We start from the raw sequence: 20,148 nt of genomic DNA, 5'->3' as shown, positions 1-20,148 counted from the left end.
GGGGCAATATTTTTTGTATTATTTATTTTTTTGGACTAGGTCATATAGTTCAACCAAATTTATGTCTATTTCAAAATGTAAATATCTTGATTTGTGGGTGATCTTTCTACAATGTGTTTTTGAGCTATTGAACATCTCCACCCCTCCATAGGATGAAGTTCACAAGCCCTTATTTAAAGGAAATATCGTAAAGACTAAAATATTTGCTAAGGAAATATTAAGATTGACAAAAAATGGAAAAACAAACCAGATTGAGGTAAATAATGAAAATGAACATGGAAGAAAAGTTTTAAAGTTTCTTGTATGAACTTCTTCAAAGTAAATAATGTTTGAAATAAAGGTAAACATCTTTAGAATGAGAATCTAGTTTTAGTTGTTATGATTATTGATCCAATGCAGAACCAAATAGAGATAATAGGAAAACAAAATAGGGAAAACAAAGGAAATAAAAGAATATAAGAAAAAAACATATAATATAATATTTATGTGGAGATATATTTTTGAGAAAAAAATAAACACAAGAAGAGATGTGCACTGCTCTATATAAATTTCAATAGAGTTTACAATGCATCACTAACACCCTTCGCTTTTTGTCTTCATTTCAACAACATCTGTTTTTTTAAACTAAACTCTCTATCTTGTCGCAATCTTAATACAATGCCCTCATTAAAATGTGTTTCCTTCTAAGGAAAGAAAGCCTACCATGTAATTTCTATGACCTAATGATGAATGATCTAGATTGACTAAAAAAATATATAATTTTACAATGCAATTTTAAAAAAAATTCCATTTGGGAGTACTACCCTAGAACCCCTTCTAGGGAGAATCTTGGAGGGGCAACACTAGTGGGGGTTAAGTGCCCCACACCCCTTTTTAGGTATTGGGATCTAAACGTAGCTAAAATAAGATCATTGCTTAGTGAGTACATATTCCATTATGCAATTTTCAAATAATAGGAATAATTAATTATAGAATATTTACAATGTTGATGGCACCTTAATCATAACAAATGAGACATATATAAATTGCATTCATAGAACTTTGGCCATTAAATATACTTGGCTTTCTTTTTTTGTACCTTTGGACCTTTATCAAATATAAATTTCCAATTGAAACATTGAATCATTTGAATGAACTATTTTTGAAAACAATATTATATAACCTCATTACATGTATGCAATTCTATTACATCTAAAAAAAATAGTGGATGAAATGGATCATATTTTGTCTATAATAATTGAGCTTAGGTAGACTATTTTGAGATTGTACAAAGTAAATGGGTGAACTAAAAGTGCTCTACAAATATTTTATCAACTTACAATTGCCCTTTGTATGGCTTCTTGCTTTCATAGAACTCTCATTGTTATGACATTAGATGCAACCTACATTAACTACAATACTATTCATATTTATTGATATTTCAATTAATGATTTATTCATCTATTTAATTTTTTTAATTCGTAAATATAAAAGAAACTAAGAATAAATACATATTTATATCAAATAATTAATCTTATTTCTTTCTCAATAATATATTTCACTATAGATCAATATACTATTATTATAATTAATCGATAGGCTATCTCCTGTGGGACACCCCAAATTCCCCCCCAAAACTAAAAATTTCTCACATTGTTGTTGTTTCATTTCAGTTGTCTAAAAAGGTGCGGTTACTGATTTTTCTATTTCTTCACCTTTACACAGGTTTTTCCTTGTCTCCATGCATTTCTATGCACTCCCCTTTCAACATTACACTCTTCTTCTCCTCGCACACCCAACCATGCTTATCTTCACCTTTTGCGCAGATTACACACACTCTCCTCTCACAACCATCAAATAATGAGTTCACTATTTTATTTTACACAACCTTCTTTTGTCTTCTCATGTGCTATCAACTCTTCTACTTTTCATTGCCGGGTCTCTTCCTCTTCCTCACACACTAACCCTCTCTATTTTTGTGCATGTTCAACCAATTTTCTTCACCTCTTCTGGTTGCTTCTTTCGTATGAGTCTTAACATTTTTTGTGGTATATGCCTTATCTTGATCATTAGATAGTATAGCGTGGGCCGTTAGTGTGATCCTTTTTCACACTCCCTAAGGTTTTGATTGTCTATGATTCAGCCAACATAACATAAATTTCTAGCCAATGACATCCGTTTCATATGACTCATCATGATCATCTAGTATGACATGGCTTGTTATTTTGATCTCTATTGTTGTTTAAACTCGATAAAGAATTCATTATATAGTAGAGTGTGTCTTGCTAGTTTGATTTTTGGTCTTGTTTATTCTTCTTAACGAATTGGTCACCTAATATAGTGTGGTTTGCTAGTTGTGATTGTTTAACATAGCAATATATGGATCATCCAACATAACATAACTTGTTGGCTGGTGGAATCCATATCGTATATGTGTTCTTGCAAGAATTTGAGTCCACATAAAGTTCCGAAGTGGAAGTTATTTTTTCCGATTTTTAAAATTTCTCACAATTGATCTAAAAAATTGAAATACTTAAAGATTGAATCTTGAAAAAGTTTAGAAATATGAAATGTATTACTCCAAGTCTAGTTTTCAAACATATAATTTATTTTAATACCCAAATGATATAAATTGATTTTCAGAAAGCATTTCTAAAAACTACTATTTAAAATTGTATGTTTCAAGAGCATACAATACATGTGTATGGTCACCATATTTTGATCTAATTTATTTATTTATTTATTTTTGAAAGCTACTAGGAAAAATATGTGTAAGACATCGAAGATTGATGAGGATTTTTTTGGTACTTTTTTTCTAAATGTTTCAGATATTGCTTTTTACAATTCTCATTCTTAAACCTAATACAAAACAATAATAATTTAAGCTAACACAATAAATTGTATACTAACAAGAAATTAATTATAGATTAATTAATTGTGATAGTAATTGAAATGTGAGTATTTTGAGGTTAAAATATGTTGTGTGATCAAAATTGATACTAGCAAGTTTTGACACTTATAAAATTTGATGTTGGTAAGTTTTGATTATAAATTGAAAGGAAAAATCTTACAATATGTTAGTATGTTCTAATTTTAGTAAATGTTCATATAATCCTATGATTGTAATGTTGTACTGATGTTCTTAATTAGATTTTAGTATGGATTGATCTGGATCAAAACTAATTGATTAGATGGCTACAAATGACTTAAGGTTTGCCTTTCCATGCAACACTGTAATGTGCAAATCACATTTCCATGCTTATGTCAACAACGACTTCCAAAAAAGAGGCATAAGTTTGGGTCAATTTGTTAAGGAGGTCAAAATAACAACAATAATTATAAATTAGATTATAATCTCTTTTCGTAAAAATGAGGGACATCAAGACATAGATGATACACAAATCAATTCCAAATTCCTTAAATTTCAAATAAAATTAATTGCTCAAAATTAAAATTAATTCCTATTATTGTCAGGAATACGACTGTTCAGCGTGTGTTGAGGACGTTTCCTAGTTGGCTTTTGGAGTCTAGTCAAATAGTATGTGTCAAATTTCATCATAACACATGATTTGATTTTATGGGTAAACAATCTTTTTCCGTTGCCGTATTGCATGGGTTCAATCAAAAGCACAGAGATGGGTAAGCACCAGTGGAATCCCCCGTTCTTTATTTTTTTTCTGTTTCTTGGAATCTTCTTTCCTCGCACATGGGTTTTGTATTTCACTTATCAAATCTATTTTCTTCAATTCTTGGAATCTTCTTTCCTCTCACTTATTGTGTGCATTCATGGCAGAAATATGTAAGATGAAGAAAATTCATTGCCGTATGACATGGGTTCGGAAAATTCAAAGTCATAGCGAAAATGGGTGCCTTTGGACAACATGCGCGTATTGTATGGCATTTAGCATTGTGGTATTCATTTCACGTGAATTGACTAAGTTTCCTCATTTTCCTTACATAGGAGGCAGATTGAAGGCCCTTCGTAACCTCTAAGTTTGAACTATTCTGCAGTGAGAACCCTTCCTTGTATTGCAGCCAAGGAAAAGAGACCAACTTTTGAGAGATGGAATTTGTCCCAGCATAGTATAGTCGAGATGTATATATATATATATGTGTATATACATACATATATACACATATATATATATGTGTGTATATATGTATGTATACACACACACACACACACACACATATATATATATATGTATGTATACACACACACACACACACACACACACACACACACACACACACACACACACACATATATATATATATCTTTTATTTTGTATATATATTTGTCTATATCCTCTCATCCTTGTAGGTAGATGTAGGTTGGGATTCTCGCTTCCTTTATTAATTTTTCATGGCTAGGTCTCCTAAATTTGTCTATGGCTGTCATGGCTCTAGACTGGGTTATGCTATGGATAATTATATTTCACAGCTAAATCTTGCTTTGGGTCTTGCTTACCTTGATTTCTCTTCGATGCATCGGTAAGTTTTTGTCAGGCAGGTTTGAGAGTATATCGATCTATCTTGTTTTGAAATCTTTGGGTATGTTCTCATAGTGGAAATCTATGGAAATGTTGGTATTAAGACAAAACAGAAGAATTTATCAATTTTGGGTTACAATTGCTCGTAATTCTTCATTCAAACTAGCCTAACAGTGTGCAAGAAGAATGTGGTTTCTGTTTTGGCAATCTGACTCTGCAAGATTCAATTGGAGGTCATCGTCATGTCTTACTCAGAACAACACCATCTCAATATGAGCAGAATATTACTCCATTGTAGTCAAATTATGCATCCATTAGCGATGGAATGAGTATGGTATTCTCGACAGGAATTCTCAATTGTAATTTTCTTTATTGGCATCTGACCATTTATTGTATTACCTGATTATTTCCAAGAGTTATTTTTCCTTGGGCAAGACCGAAGGTTTTCTTTGCTCAATTCTTTCCTACCGGTTCCCACATTGAATCAGGTTGTATACTTTCATGTATTTTCATTTTATTAATACAATTATTCGCACACGACCTATTAGCCATCAAAAAAAAAAACACTAGTGCATAATCTTCTTTAGTACCACATGAATCAAGTAGGGTGGTGTTTATAGACACCAGTTCTATGAACTTAGTAAGAAAGGGTTATGTTCTTATTAGATAGTGCATTAAGTAGACTAAATTAATGGTGATGAATGAGGATTAAAGACATTAAGCAAGTATGTAAGACACCTAGAATGATGTTGCAAGCTAATGATGCCCTTACTAGGATGTTACATGATCTTTCTATTATGTTTACATGTAAATATTATTTTGATTATCTCATGATAATTTAAATGAAGTGAAATTAGTCCTTACAAACACTAACCTAGGTTGTAATGTGGAATAAATTAGACTTTAATTGAATAATAATGGTTAAAAAGGGATGAAATTATCAAATGCAATTTTAAATTGTTAGGTTCAAATATGTATGCATGCAAGTGACCTACATGAATTATGCATTTGTGGGTCTAATATAGGATGATGAATGGTGGAGATTTGATATGATTACTTTTGGTTTTAATTGTTTTTTTTTTTTTCAATGAAAATTTTGGATCACACTTAGTTAAAATCAAATTGTTGATTCATAAATATGCATTGTTAAAATCAAAAGTAATAATATCAATTCTTCATGGACTATGAAAAAATCATGCTAACTAATGGTGGAGACTATTGATTATGTTCATACCTTTGAGATGCATGGAGATAGAATTAGATTATGATAAAATCTTTGAAATTCGATGTAAAATCATGTCAGGACATATACTAATCAATACCTAAAAGATAACCTAATCAAATTAGGCCTAAAACATAAAAGAAGAGGACATGAATATACAATCTTTTCTATTTCAATATGGATAAATATAAACATTAGCAAAATTAAAGAAAAAAAGCAATTTGAAATTTTATTGCCAATCCTTGGATGAGTTTCGACAAAAACGATGTTTCTACTCTATGTATGATTTTTTTTTTAATATATGTGATTCACAAACAATTTATTTATTTATATATTAGAATTTAATTACTATATAATCATATTTAATTTTTTAATCATAAAATAAAACTATTTTTTTATCAAAACTCTATTACCTATATAGTTTTTATAATGATAAACAGTTAAAATTTATGCAAAATTATTCAGATATATAATTAAATTTTATATAATTTAACTTGTTATAAAATATAACATAGTGTTCAAAGATCACATGATTAATCCACAATTAAAAAAATTGTTTGATATTCAACATATATTTAAAAAAAAAATTCTTTGCTTGAAAACATCTAAACTTTGAAAATTGAGATTGTGCCCCTGATTTCCTTATTATTCTTGTATTTTTTAAGTATGTTCTATTTTTGTGTGAGTCGTATGATCTGATTTGTGTTTTCCAACGATCTCAACTTTATGTGAAAGATTTTTCTGGTCGATAGGAATATTTGTGGAAAGAAAATGGATGAGATTTAAGTCTATTAAAAATTGTCGATCAATGTTGGAAATAAGGAAAGAAAAATATATAGTTAATTTTCCATATTGACACAGCATTTTCTTGTTTGACCCCCGAATTTGTTATGCCTTACCTTCATATGGCTTTTCCACCCATTGAAAAATACACAAAAATGACAAAAATGTTACTGTGTCGATGGGACACGCTTTCTTTGCAGACGTGGCACTCTTCGGACAACAATATTTAACCATAGTTAGCAATATATTGATCATTTCTTTTCATTCAAAGTAAATTTAGTTTGTGCCCCTAATTTCTTTATTATTGTTGTATTTTTTAACTATGTACTATTTTTTAAGTATATTCTATTTTTGTGTAAGTCGTATGATCTGGTCTATGTTTTCCAGCGATCTCAATTTTATGTGAAAGCTTTTCCTGGTCGATACGAATATTTGTGGAAAGGAAATACACAAAATTTAAGTCTAATAAAAATTGTCGTCAATGTTGAAAATAATTGAAATGAAAAATATATAATCACAATTTACATAGTTAATTTTCTATATTGACACGCCATATTCTTGTTTTACACGATACCCATCACATTCAAATTAAAAATATCGCTTAAGGAAATTTGTTGGGCCTTACCTTCACATGACTTTTCCACCCATTGAAAATGACAAAAATATTACGCGGCACTCTTCACACAACAACACTTTATAACCACAGTTAGCGATATATTCATCATTCTTTTCCCATGATTTCTGATCATCTCTTTTCTTTCAAAGTAAAGATAATAAGAATTTTAGTTTCCAAAACAATGGAAGCTATGTTTTCATGTGGCAGAGTTGCATTTGCAATCATAACAATATTATGCTGCTTCACTTCCCCTGCATTTGCCTGCCCCCTCCCTGAAAGAAATCTTCTCCTCGATTTCAAGGCAGCAGTTGTAGATGAGGATAACACTCTCTTTTCCTGGCACGGATTCAATTGCTGCACGTGGAGAGGAGTCAGTTGTAATCTCCGCACAGGCCATGTTTCTCGACTGGATCTGAGTGGATTCAATTTGGAAGGTAACATCAGTTCATCGCTGTTCCAACTTGCACGGTTGGAGCACATCGATCTCAGTGACAACCTCTTCAAGGGTAAATTCAGTCCTCCCCATAATCGAAAGTTGAAGAGTCTCACTTTTCTTGACTTGTCATTTGCTGGTTATGTAAATTATTCCTCTCTGGGTTATGTACGGGAATTTTATGTGAGTTTGGAAAGCTTATCAAATCTGGTGAGCTTGGAATACCTCTCTCTTGCTGAAGTGAACATCTCTGCAAGCAAAGAGTGGGGTGAAGCTGTTGGCAGTCTACTCAACCTTCAAAAACTCCGCATGTCTGACTGTGGGCTTGGAGGACAAATTCCCAATTCCCTTCTCAACCTCACCTCTCTGCTTCATCTGGATCTATCAGAGAACTATTTGTCAGCACATATACCAGCTTGGTTTGAAAATGTGACTGGGCGCTTGGTCTCTCTTGATCTCTCTGGGAATTACAATCTTGGAGGAGACCTTTCTTTCATTGGACAACGAAAGTCTTCTTTGTCACTAACCAGCATTGATTTTTCAGGGACAGGCATGAAGGGCCGAATTCCATCTGCTATATGGAGTATCTCATGCTTGGAGCATCTTCGTCTTTCAGATACTAGAATTGAAGGTGAGATTCCAGCTTCTATAGGGAATTTGTTGTCCTTGCTAAGTCTTGATCTATCAGCGACCAGAATTGAAGGTCAGATTCCATCTGCTATAGGGAATGCGTTGTCCTTGGAAAGTATTTTTCTGTCGGATACCAGAATTGAAGGTAAGATTCCATCTGCTATAGGGAATGTGTCGTCCTTGAAGAGTCTTTATCTGTCTGATATCTCTATTGAAGGTGAGTTTCCTGTCTCCATACTCAATCTCTCTAAACTTGTTGAATTGGACCTGTCCTACAACAAGTTAACTGGGGTAATCCCAGCTTCATTGGACTCACTTTCTTCCCTTGTTCGTCTTCACCTTTATGCCAACGAATTGAATGGTACGATTCCATCTACAATTTCAAATCTTGTTAACTTAGAAGCCTTTTGCTCCACTCCAATAGTTTAAGCGGCCTCATTTCCCTTTCCGTATTCGATAATCTCACTAGTCTTGATAGCCTGTATCTTTCTTACAATCAGTTAACTGTAAACATTGATTCAACATGGATTCCGCAGTTTAAGCTTTCCGCTTTGGCATTAGGTTCTTGCAATTTAGATAGAATTCCATCGTTTCTTGTGACCCAATACGACTTGGAATATCTAGACCTATCTGCTAACAGTATCCAAACAAATATTCCATCTTGGATATGGAACTTACCCAGCCTTTATAGATTGACCCTTAGCTGTAATCAATTAACTGGGTCATTGCCATCTAGACTAACCTTACCCATGTATTTTGACTATATAGATTTGCACAATAATAGCTTGGAAGGTTCTCTTCCTCTTCCTCCTGCTGGTGGTTATCTGCTAGATCTGTCGATGAATCAGTTTAATGGTTCTATTCCTAGTCACATCGGTGCGTATCTTGAAAATGCAAGGTTCTTATCCTTGTCGCGGAATAACCTCAGCGGAGCGATTCCAGATTCTATTTGCACTCCATATTTGCAGGTTCTTGACCTTTCAAAAAATACGCTGAGCAGTGTCATTCCTCCTCATTTAACCAGGAATTGTTCTTCTCTTAGTGTTCTAGATTTGGCAGAAAATCATCTGGAAGGTAAATTGCCAGCAGAGTGGGGCAACATTACAAACATGCATACATTGAAGCTCAATGGTAATCATTTGAGAGGAGTTATTCCCTCATCCATTTCAGAAGGCCGATCTCTGCAAGTATTGGATTTGGGAAATAATGATTTGGAAGGCACCCTTCCCCAGTGGATTGGAAAGCTATCACAGCTGCATGTGTTGGTCTTAAGGTCTAATCATTTTCATGGCAGTATCCCACGCCAGGTAATTGGCCTTCCGAATCTTCAAATTCTGGATCTTTCTGGCAACCACCTTTCAGGAGCTATTCCAAGCAACCTTACAAACCTGCTTGCAATGGTCAATGCATCGCAGAATAATTCAAACCATCTCGAAGAAAACAGTTCAAGTGGTGCTACATATACAAATCAGATCAAAATTTCCTGCAAAGGCTGGGATGTTGAATTTGTGAAAGTTCTCTTTATTCTTAAATGTATTGATCTTTCAAACAACAGTTTATCAGGGAGCATTCCTTTTAAAATGGGATCTCTTCAAGGCTTGATAGCCCTTAACCTTTCAAGGAATCATCTCAGTGGCCGAATCCCAAAAACATTGGGACACATGGAACAACTAGAGTCTCTGGACCTCTCGCTAAACAGGTTGAATGGCAACATTCCCTTAGAACTTGAGTTCCTGAGTTATTTGGAGTTCTTGAATCTATCTTACAACATGCTTGATGGAAAAGTACCCCATGGAGGACAGTTCCTAACTTTTGGGGAGTCGTCCTACTTAGGAAATCTTAACCTAAGTGGGATTCCATTTACCAATATAAGCGTCTGCAACAACTCTTCTGGCTATGGCAACTGCACAAGTATTGAGAGAATTGGTGAAGCAAAGAATTCAGATGGTGAAATGATAGGATGGGCAGTCGGACTTGGATTGAGTTATGGTTTGGGATTCTCTGTTGTGATTGGAGTATTGAATTTAAATAAGAGGGTGAGAAAGAGAGCCTTCGATTTTTATGATGTAATTTTAGCTATTGATGGGTGTATAAGAGGTTAATAGATGAAAGTAGATACAACTGTATAGAGGGTTTTGTTAGTATAATGACAAAGTTTTCTTTTAGTATATGGCCGATGCAAATTTCAAGGGGTAATATATGAAATTTAAAATGATTCCTTGGTTTTAGCTTTTTTAGTGTATTTGTGTTTTTTCTTCATCGGTGTATATGAAGTTTTTTTTAAGTGTTTTTGTTTTATTAAATAATTTGATGTGCAAAATGTAATTTTAAGGGATGAAATTGTACATTTTATTATTTTAAAAATTATAGTATTTAATTTAATTTTTTGTATTATTTGATTTTTATTTTAAAATTTATTTTGTTTTATTATAATTTATTTTGATCTCTAACGATTCCTATTAATATATTTTTTTAATTTACAAATATGTTATATTATAGGATCATTTTTTTGGATCAGGTAATATAGTTCAACCAAATTTATGTCTATTTCAAAATGTAAATATCTTGATTTGTGGGTGATCTTTCTACAATATGTTTTTGAGCAATTGAACATCTCCTCCCCTCCGTAGGATGAAGTTCACAAACCCTTATTTAAAGGAAATATCGTAAAGACTAAAATCTTTGCTAAGGAAAAATTAAGATAAACCAAAAATAGAAAAACAAACTAGATTGAGGTAAATAATGAAAAGGAACATGGAAGAAAAGTTTTAAAGTTTCATTTATGAACTTCTTCAAAGTAAATAAAGTTTGAAATAAAGGTAAACATCTATAGAATGATAATCTAGTTTTAGTAATTATAATTATTGATCCAATGCATAACCAAATAGAGACAATAGGAAAACAAATTAGGGAAAACAAAGGAAATAAAAGAATATACGAAAAATATAATATTTATGTGGAAATATATTTTTGAGAAGAAAATAAACACAAGAAGAGATGTGCACTGGTCTATATAAATTTCAATAGAGTTTACAATACATCACTAACACCCTTCACTTTTTGTCTTTATTTCAACATCGTCTATTCTTTTATCTGAACTTTCTGTCTTGTCGCAATCTTAATACAATGCCCTCATTAAAATGTGTTTTCTTCTAAGGAAACGAATCCTACCATAATTTCTATGACCTAATGATGAATGATTTAGATTGACTAAAAAATTATATAATTTTACAATGCAATTTTCTAAAAAATTCCATTTGGGAGCACTACCCTAGAACCCCTGCTAGGGAGAATCTTGGAGGGAAAACAGTAGTGGGGGGTAAGTGCCCCCACACCCCTTTTTAGGTATTGAGATCTAAATGTAGCTGAAATAAGACCATTTCTTAGTGAGTACATATTCCATTATGGAATTTTACAAACAGAAGGAATAAATAATTATACAAGATTTACAAGATTAATGGCACCTTAATCATAACAAATGAGACATATATAAATTGCATTCATAGAACTTTGACCATTAAATATACTTGGCTTTATTTTGTTGTACCTTTGGAACTTTCTCAAATACAGATTGTTAATTGAAACATTGAATGATTTGAATGAACTATTTTTGAAAACAAAATTATATAACCTCATTACAAGTATGTAATTCTATTACATTTAAAAAATATTGGATGAAATAGATCATATTTTGTCTATAATAATTGAGCTTAGGTAGACTATTTTGAAATTGTACAAAGTAAATGGGTGAACTAAAAGTACTCTATAAATATTGTATCAACTTACAACTGCCCTTTGTATGGCTTCTTGCTTTCATAGAGCTCTCATTGTTATTATGTTAGATGCAACCTACATTAACAATCACAAAAGTGACAATCTAAATTTTACTTGATAAAATTCCTAACTACAATAGTATTCATATTTATTGACATTTCAAGTAATGATTTATTCATCTATTTAAATTTTTAAATTCATACATATAAAAGAAACTAAGAATGACTACTTACATCAAATAATTAATCTCATTTCTTTCTCAATAATATATTTCACTACAAATCAATATATTATTATAATTAATCGATAGGCTATCTCCTGTGGGACACCCCGGATCCCCAAAAAATAAATAAATAAATTTCGCATTGTTGTTGTTTCATTTCAGTTGTCTAAAAAGGTGTGGTTACTGATTTTTTTGTTTCTTCACCTTTACACAGGTTTTCCCTTGTCTCCACGCATTGCTACACACTCCCCTTTCAACATTACACTCTTCTTCTCCTCGCGCACCCAACCATGCTTATCTTCATCTTTTGGTACTTTTTTTCTAAATGTTTCAGATATTGGTTTTTGTAATTCTTATTCTTAAATCTAATTAAAAATAATAATAATTTAAGCTAACACAATAAATTGTATACTAACAAGAAATTAATTATAGATTAATTAATTGTGATAGTAATTGAAATGCAAGTATTATGAGGTTAAAATATGTTTTGTGATCAAATTTGGTGTTGGCAAATTTTGACACTTATCAAATTTGATGTTGATAACTTTTGATTATAAATTAAAAAGAAAAATCTTACAATATGCTAGTATGTTCTAATTTTAATAAATGTTCATATAATCTTATGAGGATGTGATAGTAATGTTGTATTGATGTTCTTAATTAGATTTTAGTATGGATTAGTTTGGATCAAAATTAATTAATTAGATGACTAAATATGATTTGTGGTTTGCCTTTCCATGTAATACTATAATGTGCAAATCACATTTTCATGCTTATTTCAACATGACTTCCAAAAAAGAGATATAAGTTTGGGCCAATTTGTTAAGGAAGTCAAAATAACAAAAATAATTCTAAATTAGATTATAATCTCCATCTATAAAAATGACGGACGTCAAGACACAAATCAATTCCAAATTCCAATGGTGCCGTGGCGAACTGTTCAGTGCGTGTTGAGGACATTTTCTAGAAAGCTACCTTCCATAGTTGTAAATTATTCAATGTTCACATCTACATAGTTGTAAATTCAATGTTCAAACTAATATTCAATGTTCACATCTACATAGTTGTAAATTATTTTTCCTACAAATTTCATCATAGCACATGATTTGATTTTATGGGTAAACAATCCTTTTTTCATTGCCGTAGTAGATGAGTGAAAGAGATGGGTAAGCATGGCGGTCCCAGTGCAATCCTTCGTTCTTTAATTTTTTTTCGTTTCTTGGAATATTCTTGTTATGGCCGAAATTTTATTGCCGAAAATTCAAAGTCATAGTGGAAACGGGCGCCTTTGGACAACATTAAAAATATAAAAGTTAAATTGGGGTAATCCTTATGTAATTTAGTAATATAATTTTCTTAAATATAATGAAAATAATTTATTTAAATATTTTATAATAATAATATACTACTAAATAAGATGTATATAATATTATAATATAATATCTTAACTTTAATTATTTCTTTTCAATTTAATATTTCTAACAAATACATTTTCACAAACTTTAATTATTTAATGAATTAATAGTCAATTAGTCCTCATATTTTGGCCCACTGTTATAGGGAATAGTTTTTTAATTTTCTCTATACAATATTTTTTTCAATTTCACATCTAATGCTTACATACTACACTATACAAGTCTAATTTCAATTTTTTAATGTGATTAAATAGGGATAAGAAGTATAATTTTTGTTGACTTTGGTTCATAATTTCAATTTAGAGTTTGAAACATTCATCAAACTAAAATAACTAATCTTTCAACAATGAAAAAATATTCCAACCAACACCTACCACATTTATTTATCATCGATTCTAAAACTACGTACACCTATCCCTTTATTTAATTATAATACATAATTCAATTTCGATTATCCATCCTAGCTCAATTATTAGATAATTATTTTTATTTATTTGTTTAATCTAGATTTATAGAAATAATGTTTTTTCTTATAAGAAAACTAGCTAATAATAATAATATCCATAAAACATTTTTAAAAAAATACAATTGATTTTTTTCCTTTCCTAAATGTTAAACTTAATCTAACTTCTCATACATATTGCACAACTCATCATGGGCTTCCTTGACATGCTATTGTCAAAATTAAAGCAAACAACATATATACTTCTCTCTCTCTCTCTCTACACACACACACACACACACACACACACACACACACACACACACACATTTATCTATCTCTTTCTCTCTATCTCTCTACCCTTATATATCTCTCTGCCTCTTCCTCTCTATTTCTCCCTCTACCTGTCTCTATCTCTATCTACTGTTCTCTGTCTTCCTCTCCCCCTCTATTGCATCTCTACTTTCAACTACTCTAAACTAACCATATTGATGATAGGAACTCGACGCTTTGTGTCTCTTGTTAGTATTGTAGAAGATTTGAACTCAATACTATTAGATGCCTACAATATAAACTTTATCATTAAATAAGGTATGATTTGACAAAAAAAATCACTTTTATGAAAATGAACATTTTAATTAGCATGTTATTTATTTTTATTTTTAGGCTTTAATAAGATGAAATATTGGAAATTTTCTTATTCATCTATTATAGGTATTATTTTAACTCACGCATTTAATCATGGAGTTTCTTTCAAAATTAACAATTTTTTTTTTTTGTAAAGACAAAATCTACCAAAACAAAATAGTAGATGGTGTGTGGTGAACAACTCTATTATCTCAATGATAAAGAAAGAAAATGATAAGAAAATAATATTTTACCAAGGTTTAATTTAGTAGTTTTTGAGTCAAATATATTCATTTATATTTTAGGAGTAGTGATTTGAAATAATTTCACTTTATGATTTTTTGATTTTTAATACGATGAAATATTATATTTTTTTTATTCATGTATTGTAAGTATTATTTTATTAAAATGTATTTAATCATGTAGTTTTTTTAAAATAAAAAACATCTAATTTATTCTAAAGAGAAAACTTATCAAATCAATTATGAAAAACATAATACAAAATTTCAAGTGATATTTACAGTGGTGAAGCATTCGATCATTCCTTGCCTATCCAATACTAGTATTACTTTGTCTCAAAATTTAAAATGATATTTAGCATGGTCAAAAATTGAAACGTTGTTATCCATCCATTACTAGCACGACTTTGTATCAAATGCATTTAACCATAGCATTTTATTCAAAATTAAGTAAACTTAACTTTACTCTAAAGACAAACCTACTAGATAGTAGATCAAAATTTCATGTAATCCTTATAGGAATGAAACATTGAAACTTTCCTTGCCCATCTAGTACTAGTACTACATTGCCTCAAATTTGTACGCGATGTTTGTAAGATTGGAAGCTCTAAAAAATTTCTTACCCATCCATTAATATCTACAATAAAATTTAAGGTGACATTTACATTGGTCAAGAATTTGAACTTTTTAACCCATATACTACTAGAACTACTTTAACTCAAATGAACTTAGTTATGAAGTTCCTTTCAAAATTAAAAAAAACACTTAAAACTTCCTCTAAAGACAAAATTTATTAAACTGTTTTAAAAAATATTTTACAATATTTTAGGTAATGTTTGCAATGGTCAAACATTGGAATTTTGGTTACCCATTCATTATTGAAACTAATTTGAATCAATTATGTTTAATCATTGATTTTACTTTAAAATAAAGAACACTTTAATGTTTTCTCTATTGACAAAACCTACCAAAGCAATTAAGAAAATGTAGTAGAAAATTTTAGGTGATGTTTAATCGAGATAAGTATTCAAAATTTTTTTACCCTTCCATTATTAGTAGTGCTTTGACTAAAATGCATTTAATCATGGAGTTAACTTAAAATAAATAATAATTAATTTTCCACTAAACACAATACCTAGAAAACCATTAAAAAAATATACAAATGTTTAGGTGGTAATGTTACCAAAATTTTATCACACTTAAAAATCTTGGTGACCTACAATAGGTCTTATGTATTGCAGAGAAAAGGTACACAATTTTTTTCCAAGTTTACTATCTTTATTAAAAAAATGTATGCCATGCAAGTATCTTATTTCCAATATGAAATATATGAATCAAGAAAGAAAACATCTGCATGTAATATATCTTTATTTATAAAGAGAAAACTATTCAGAAGATCCCACACAAGTCGTGGGAATAGCTGAGAAAAGATCACATTGATCATAGAAATGCAAACATAAAAGGAATAGAAGAATGTAGGAAGAAGGGAAAGAAAGAACCCATCATTGCTTAAATAGGTTGATGAGTTTTGGAGAAGGGTCTTCTGGTCAGCTTTGTAGATCCAAGCATCCCATTGTCCACTCCATGAGATGACTTGAAATAGAGAGAAAAATAATTTCGTTAGAGCTCCGGGTTACTCCTACATACATAAACCTACTCCTACTGTGCATGCACTGCTATATCAGATTCAGAACAAAGAATATCAATGTAGAAAAGATGTCATGAGAAAACAACAAGTATCATGTTTTATCTAACTTGTTTGTTCCATGTGTAGCTATAGGTTTCCATTTAATAAATATCAAGTATGTGGGTTAAAATGGGCTTTCGAAGGGGTTGAGCTAAGCGTACATGTCACTACTCACAAAATATTTACAAGGTTGATGGTAATCCCAACAAACAAGAGATATATAGGTTGGATTCCTAGAACTTTGACCATTAAATATACTTGGCTTTTCTTTATTGCTCCCAACATTTTACCTTTGGATTTTTTTGTAATACAAAGTGTTAATTGAAACATTGAATGATTTGAATGAACCAATTTTTAAAATAATATTATATTACCTCATTACAAGTATGCAATTCTATTAGATTTAAAAAATAATGGATGAAATAGATGATATTTTGTCTATAATAATTGAGCCTAGGTTAACTATTTTAGAATTCTACAAAGTATTGAGTGAATTAAAAGTGCTCTACAAATATTATATCAACTTACAACTACCCTTTGTATGGATTCTTTCTTTCATAGAGCTCTTATTGTCATGATGCTAGATGCAACCTAACTCTACAATCGCAAAGTCACAATCTAGACTTGGTAAACTTCCCAACTATGATACCGCTTAGATTATTGATATTTCAATTAATGATTTCTTCATCTTTTTAATTTTTTAAATTCGTGCATGTAAAAAAAATTAAGAATCATCACCTATTTACATCAATTGATTAATCTTATTTATTTCTTAATAATATATTTCATTAAAAATCAGTATACTATTATTGTAATATAAAATATTATTAATATATTTATTTTATAATCATCTATAAATACAAAGTTCACTTAACACATACCAATCAATTGTTATATTTAGAAGAAACACAACCACTAGTTGTCACAACAAAACTAAACTATCCATTCAAAATTAGAAAGTTCATTGTGTGATGCATTTGTCTTTCTATTGTTCAAGATGGCAAAAGACATGTCGATTTAAGAATGAATGCATATTGAATGTTCAATTTCATATTCCAAACATTTTCTAGGCAACAAATTATAAGTATTCGTGATCAAACCAAATGTTGTGTGCATTTCTAGTCATTGCCGACCATTGTTCCCACTAAATAAAATGAAAGTCACATAAAAATTTTTACTGACTAAATTTCTTTTAGAGCGACTCTTCCCAACAAATAAAAGTCACATAATTGACTTAGAGAATGTGATAAACTAGAATTGTATTAAATAGATATTTTATGAGCTTACACAAAGATGAACAACTTTTAAATTATAATAAAATATTTTAAATTGTTTATTAAAAATTATTCATCAAAGATATATATATTTAGTTGAAAAATATTATATATTTGAAGAATATAAATTAATGGTTATAAAATTAATCTAATTTCTAAGATAATATTTTTATTATAATGTTATTTTGATTTTGTACATTAATTAAAGTACATATAGAAAAATAGTTAGCTATAATTATAATTATTTTAAAATTTTTTTAATAAAATATTATGTTAAAATCATGTAATTTTAGGAACAACATTTAAAAAAAAATTTCTTTAGTAAAAGTATATTATTCATGTTAATCACTTTTCATTAAAAGCACTCGATAAATATTCCTAAATATTCTTGATCTTTTCGTTTACCTATATCAAGATATGAGAATGTGTTATGTGATATAATTTGAACAATTCTTTTCGAGGAAAATATAAATTTTCAATGTGAAGACTAAAATACAAAGTTAATTAAAATTTTAAAAATCCATAAAAATATTCAACTCCCTTGCATTCACCATATATAGTTTCTCTCATTAGAAATAAGAAAATGTCCATACAATAAGTTTAATCTATATATAAATTATATGATGATGTACTAAATGTGATGCTAGAATATATTATGTAATTAAGGGATTCTCTAGAATTTATAATTCATTCTCATGTTTATGCATTCATTTTAGATTATATATATATATAATACCTATTTCAATCTTAAAAGTTGCACAATATATACTAATCTATTAATCTTCCCATTGCTATACTCTTTAGTTCTCACTTATATGCTTCCTACACTTTAATAAATAGATCTTCGAGTTTATGATTCCTTGGTTGCATATATTCACTCAAACCAATTTTACACATTATATGGTACATTTTTTTTTTACATTATAGAACTAGAAAGCTGCTAGATACGGTTTGAACTAGTTTGCTAGGATGGATTCCTAATTTTTTTTTAAGAAGGTTGGTATTCAATGTTCAAACTGACTTCCAAATAATATTCAATGTTCACATGTAGTTGTAAATTAGATATTAATATTAAAAAACATGTTTCCTAATGGTAGACTCTTCAAAGTATGACTGAACGAGACGTGGGTCCCAGTGGAATCCTCCGTTCTTTATTTTTGGCTTTCTTCTTTCCTCGCGGAAAGAGATGATGCGCGTATTGTATGGCACTCATTTGAAAGGATGTCACTTTTATGATTATTTTTTATGCTTAACAAGAGCTGTGAGGCAGCATGAGTCCCTGCTTAGTGCCAAAAATAGGTAAAATTGATTTGTACAAATGCAGATGTTTGTGTAAAACATGGGGGAGGATGTTATTTTATATAATATTATACAAGAATATTAAATATTGATATTAAAAACAATAATAACATTAATTGAAAAATAAATTCAATATTAACAAAAAAAATATTATATAAATTGAACATAAATACAATTAAATTCTGAAATAAATTAAATTTAAAAAATTAATACTATATAATTCAAGTAAAAAGTTCAAAATAAATTAAACTATATTAAAATTGATACAATTTACATTTTAACTTTTACATTAAAAAATACAAATAAAATCATAATAAAAAATTCTACACCAAAAAAAAGAAGCTACCTTTGGCAAAATTTGGCTTCCATCATCGAGTGTTGCAATGCTTGAGTTGTCTTGCCTTTGGTGAATTGCAGAAATCTTTGAGCCGAATCGAATAGTATTTGTCGGCAGTCCTTGAGCCAGGGTTTGGAGAAGCTCTTTACGTACGCACATCATGGTCTTGCAGATCGATAGTCTTGGTGAGGCCGCTGGTTGTAGAAGCAAATTAATAGGCAGAGATGAAAACATTAGTTTCGGCCTATAGATAGGAGGGACTAACAAACACAATAGTTAATTTTGGTGGTTTGATACCTAGTTTATTTGAGCTGCGAAATTTTCTTATTCAATTGATATATGTCTGTAAATTAAAATGTATTTTTACCAATGAACTGCTCCTCGCCTTAATGGAAAAAAGTAGGCTAAACATTTTAACGGACATCCTATAGGTTGGTACGACGGTAATCGGGCTCAGACCAACAGATTGAAAAAAAGGCCGAGAAGTTACAGATTCAAAGTAAAAATTCAAGCGATCAAAGTCTTTATCAAAAAAATTTCTGTTACTGAATTATTAGTTTGTACTTTCCCTGTCTGTGGGGAATAGCATCTAGATTTTATTTTTCACCAAGCGACCCCTGAATCTCCTGGATTCGAAGAACAGCAGCACTGAAAACCCAAGAGCAAACGCTTGTA

General features: G+C 30.2%; 2 protein-coding genes across 2 annotated transcripts; both read left to right on the top strand.

Annotated features, from left to right (window-relative positions):
* The first annotated feature begins 7,274 nt into the window (after positions 1-7,274).
* On the top strand, positions 7,275-8,585 carry LOC131857872 (probable inactive leucine-rich repeat receptor kinase XIAO). Its single transcript, XM_059210644.1, has one exon. It carries the CDS (start codon positions 7,275-7,277, stop codon positions 8,583-8,585), a length of 1,311 nt encoding a protein of 436 aa, XP_059066627.1.
* A 320-nt stretch (positions 8,586-8,905) lies between these two features.
* LOC131857871 (LRR receptor-like serine/threonine-protein kinase GSO1) lies at positions 8,906-10,258 on the top strand. The gene has a single exon (XM_059210643.1). It carries the CDS (start codon positions 8,906-8,908, stop codon positions 10,256-10,258), a length of 1,353 nt encoding a protein of 450 aa, XP_059066626.1.
* The last annotated feature ends 9,890 nt before the right edge of the window (positions 10,259-20,148 follow it).

Source organism: Cryptomeria japonica, chromosome 8 (genome assembly GCF_030272615.1).
Source record: "Cryptomeria japonica chromosome 8, Sugi_1.0, whole genome shotgun sequence".
NCBI lineage: Eukaryota > Viridiplantae > Streptophyta > Pinopsida > Cupressales > Cupressaceae > Cryptomeria > Cryptomeria japonica.
The sequence above is the reverse complement of the archived record's forward strand: the minus strand, read 5'-3'. Positions and strand labels throughout refer to the sequence as shown.

Coding starts and splice junctions, on each gene's coding strand:
- LOC131857872 (XM_059210644.1), top strand. CDS start 7,275: ATGGAAGCTATGTTTTCATGTGGCAGAGTTGCATTTGCAATCATAACA.
- LOC131857871 (XM_059210643.1), top strand. CDS start 8,906: ATGTATTTTGACTATATAGATTTGCACAATAATAGCTTGGAAGGTTCT.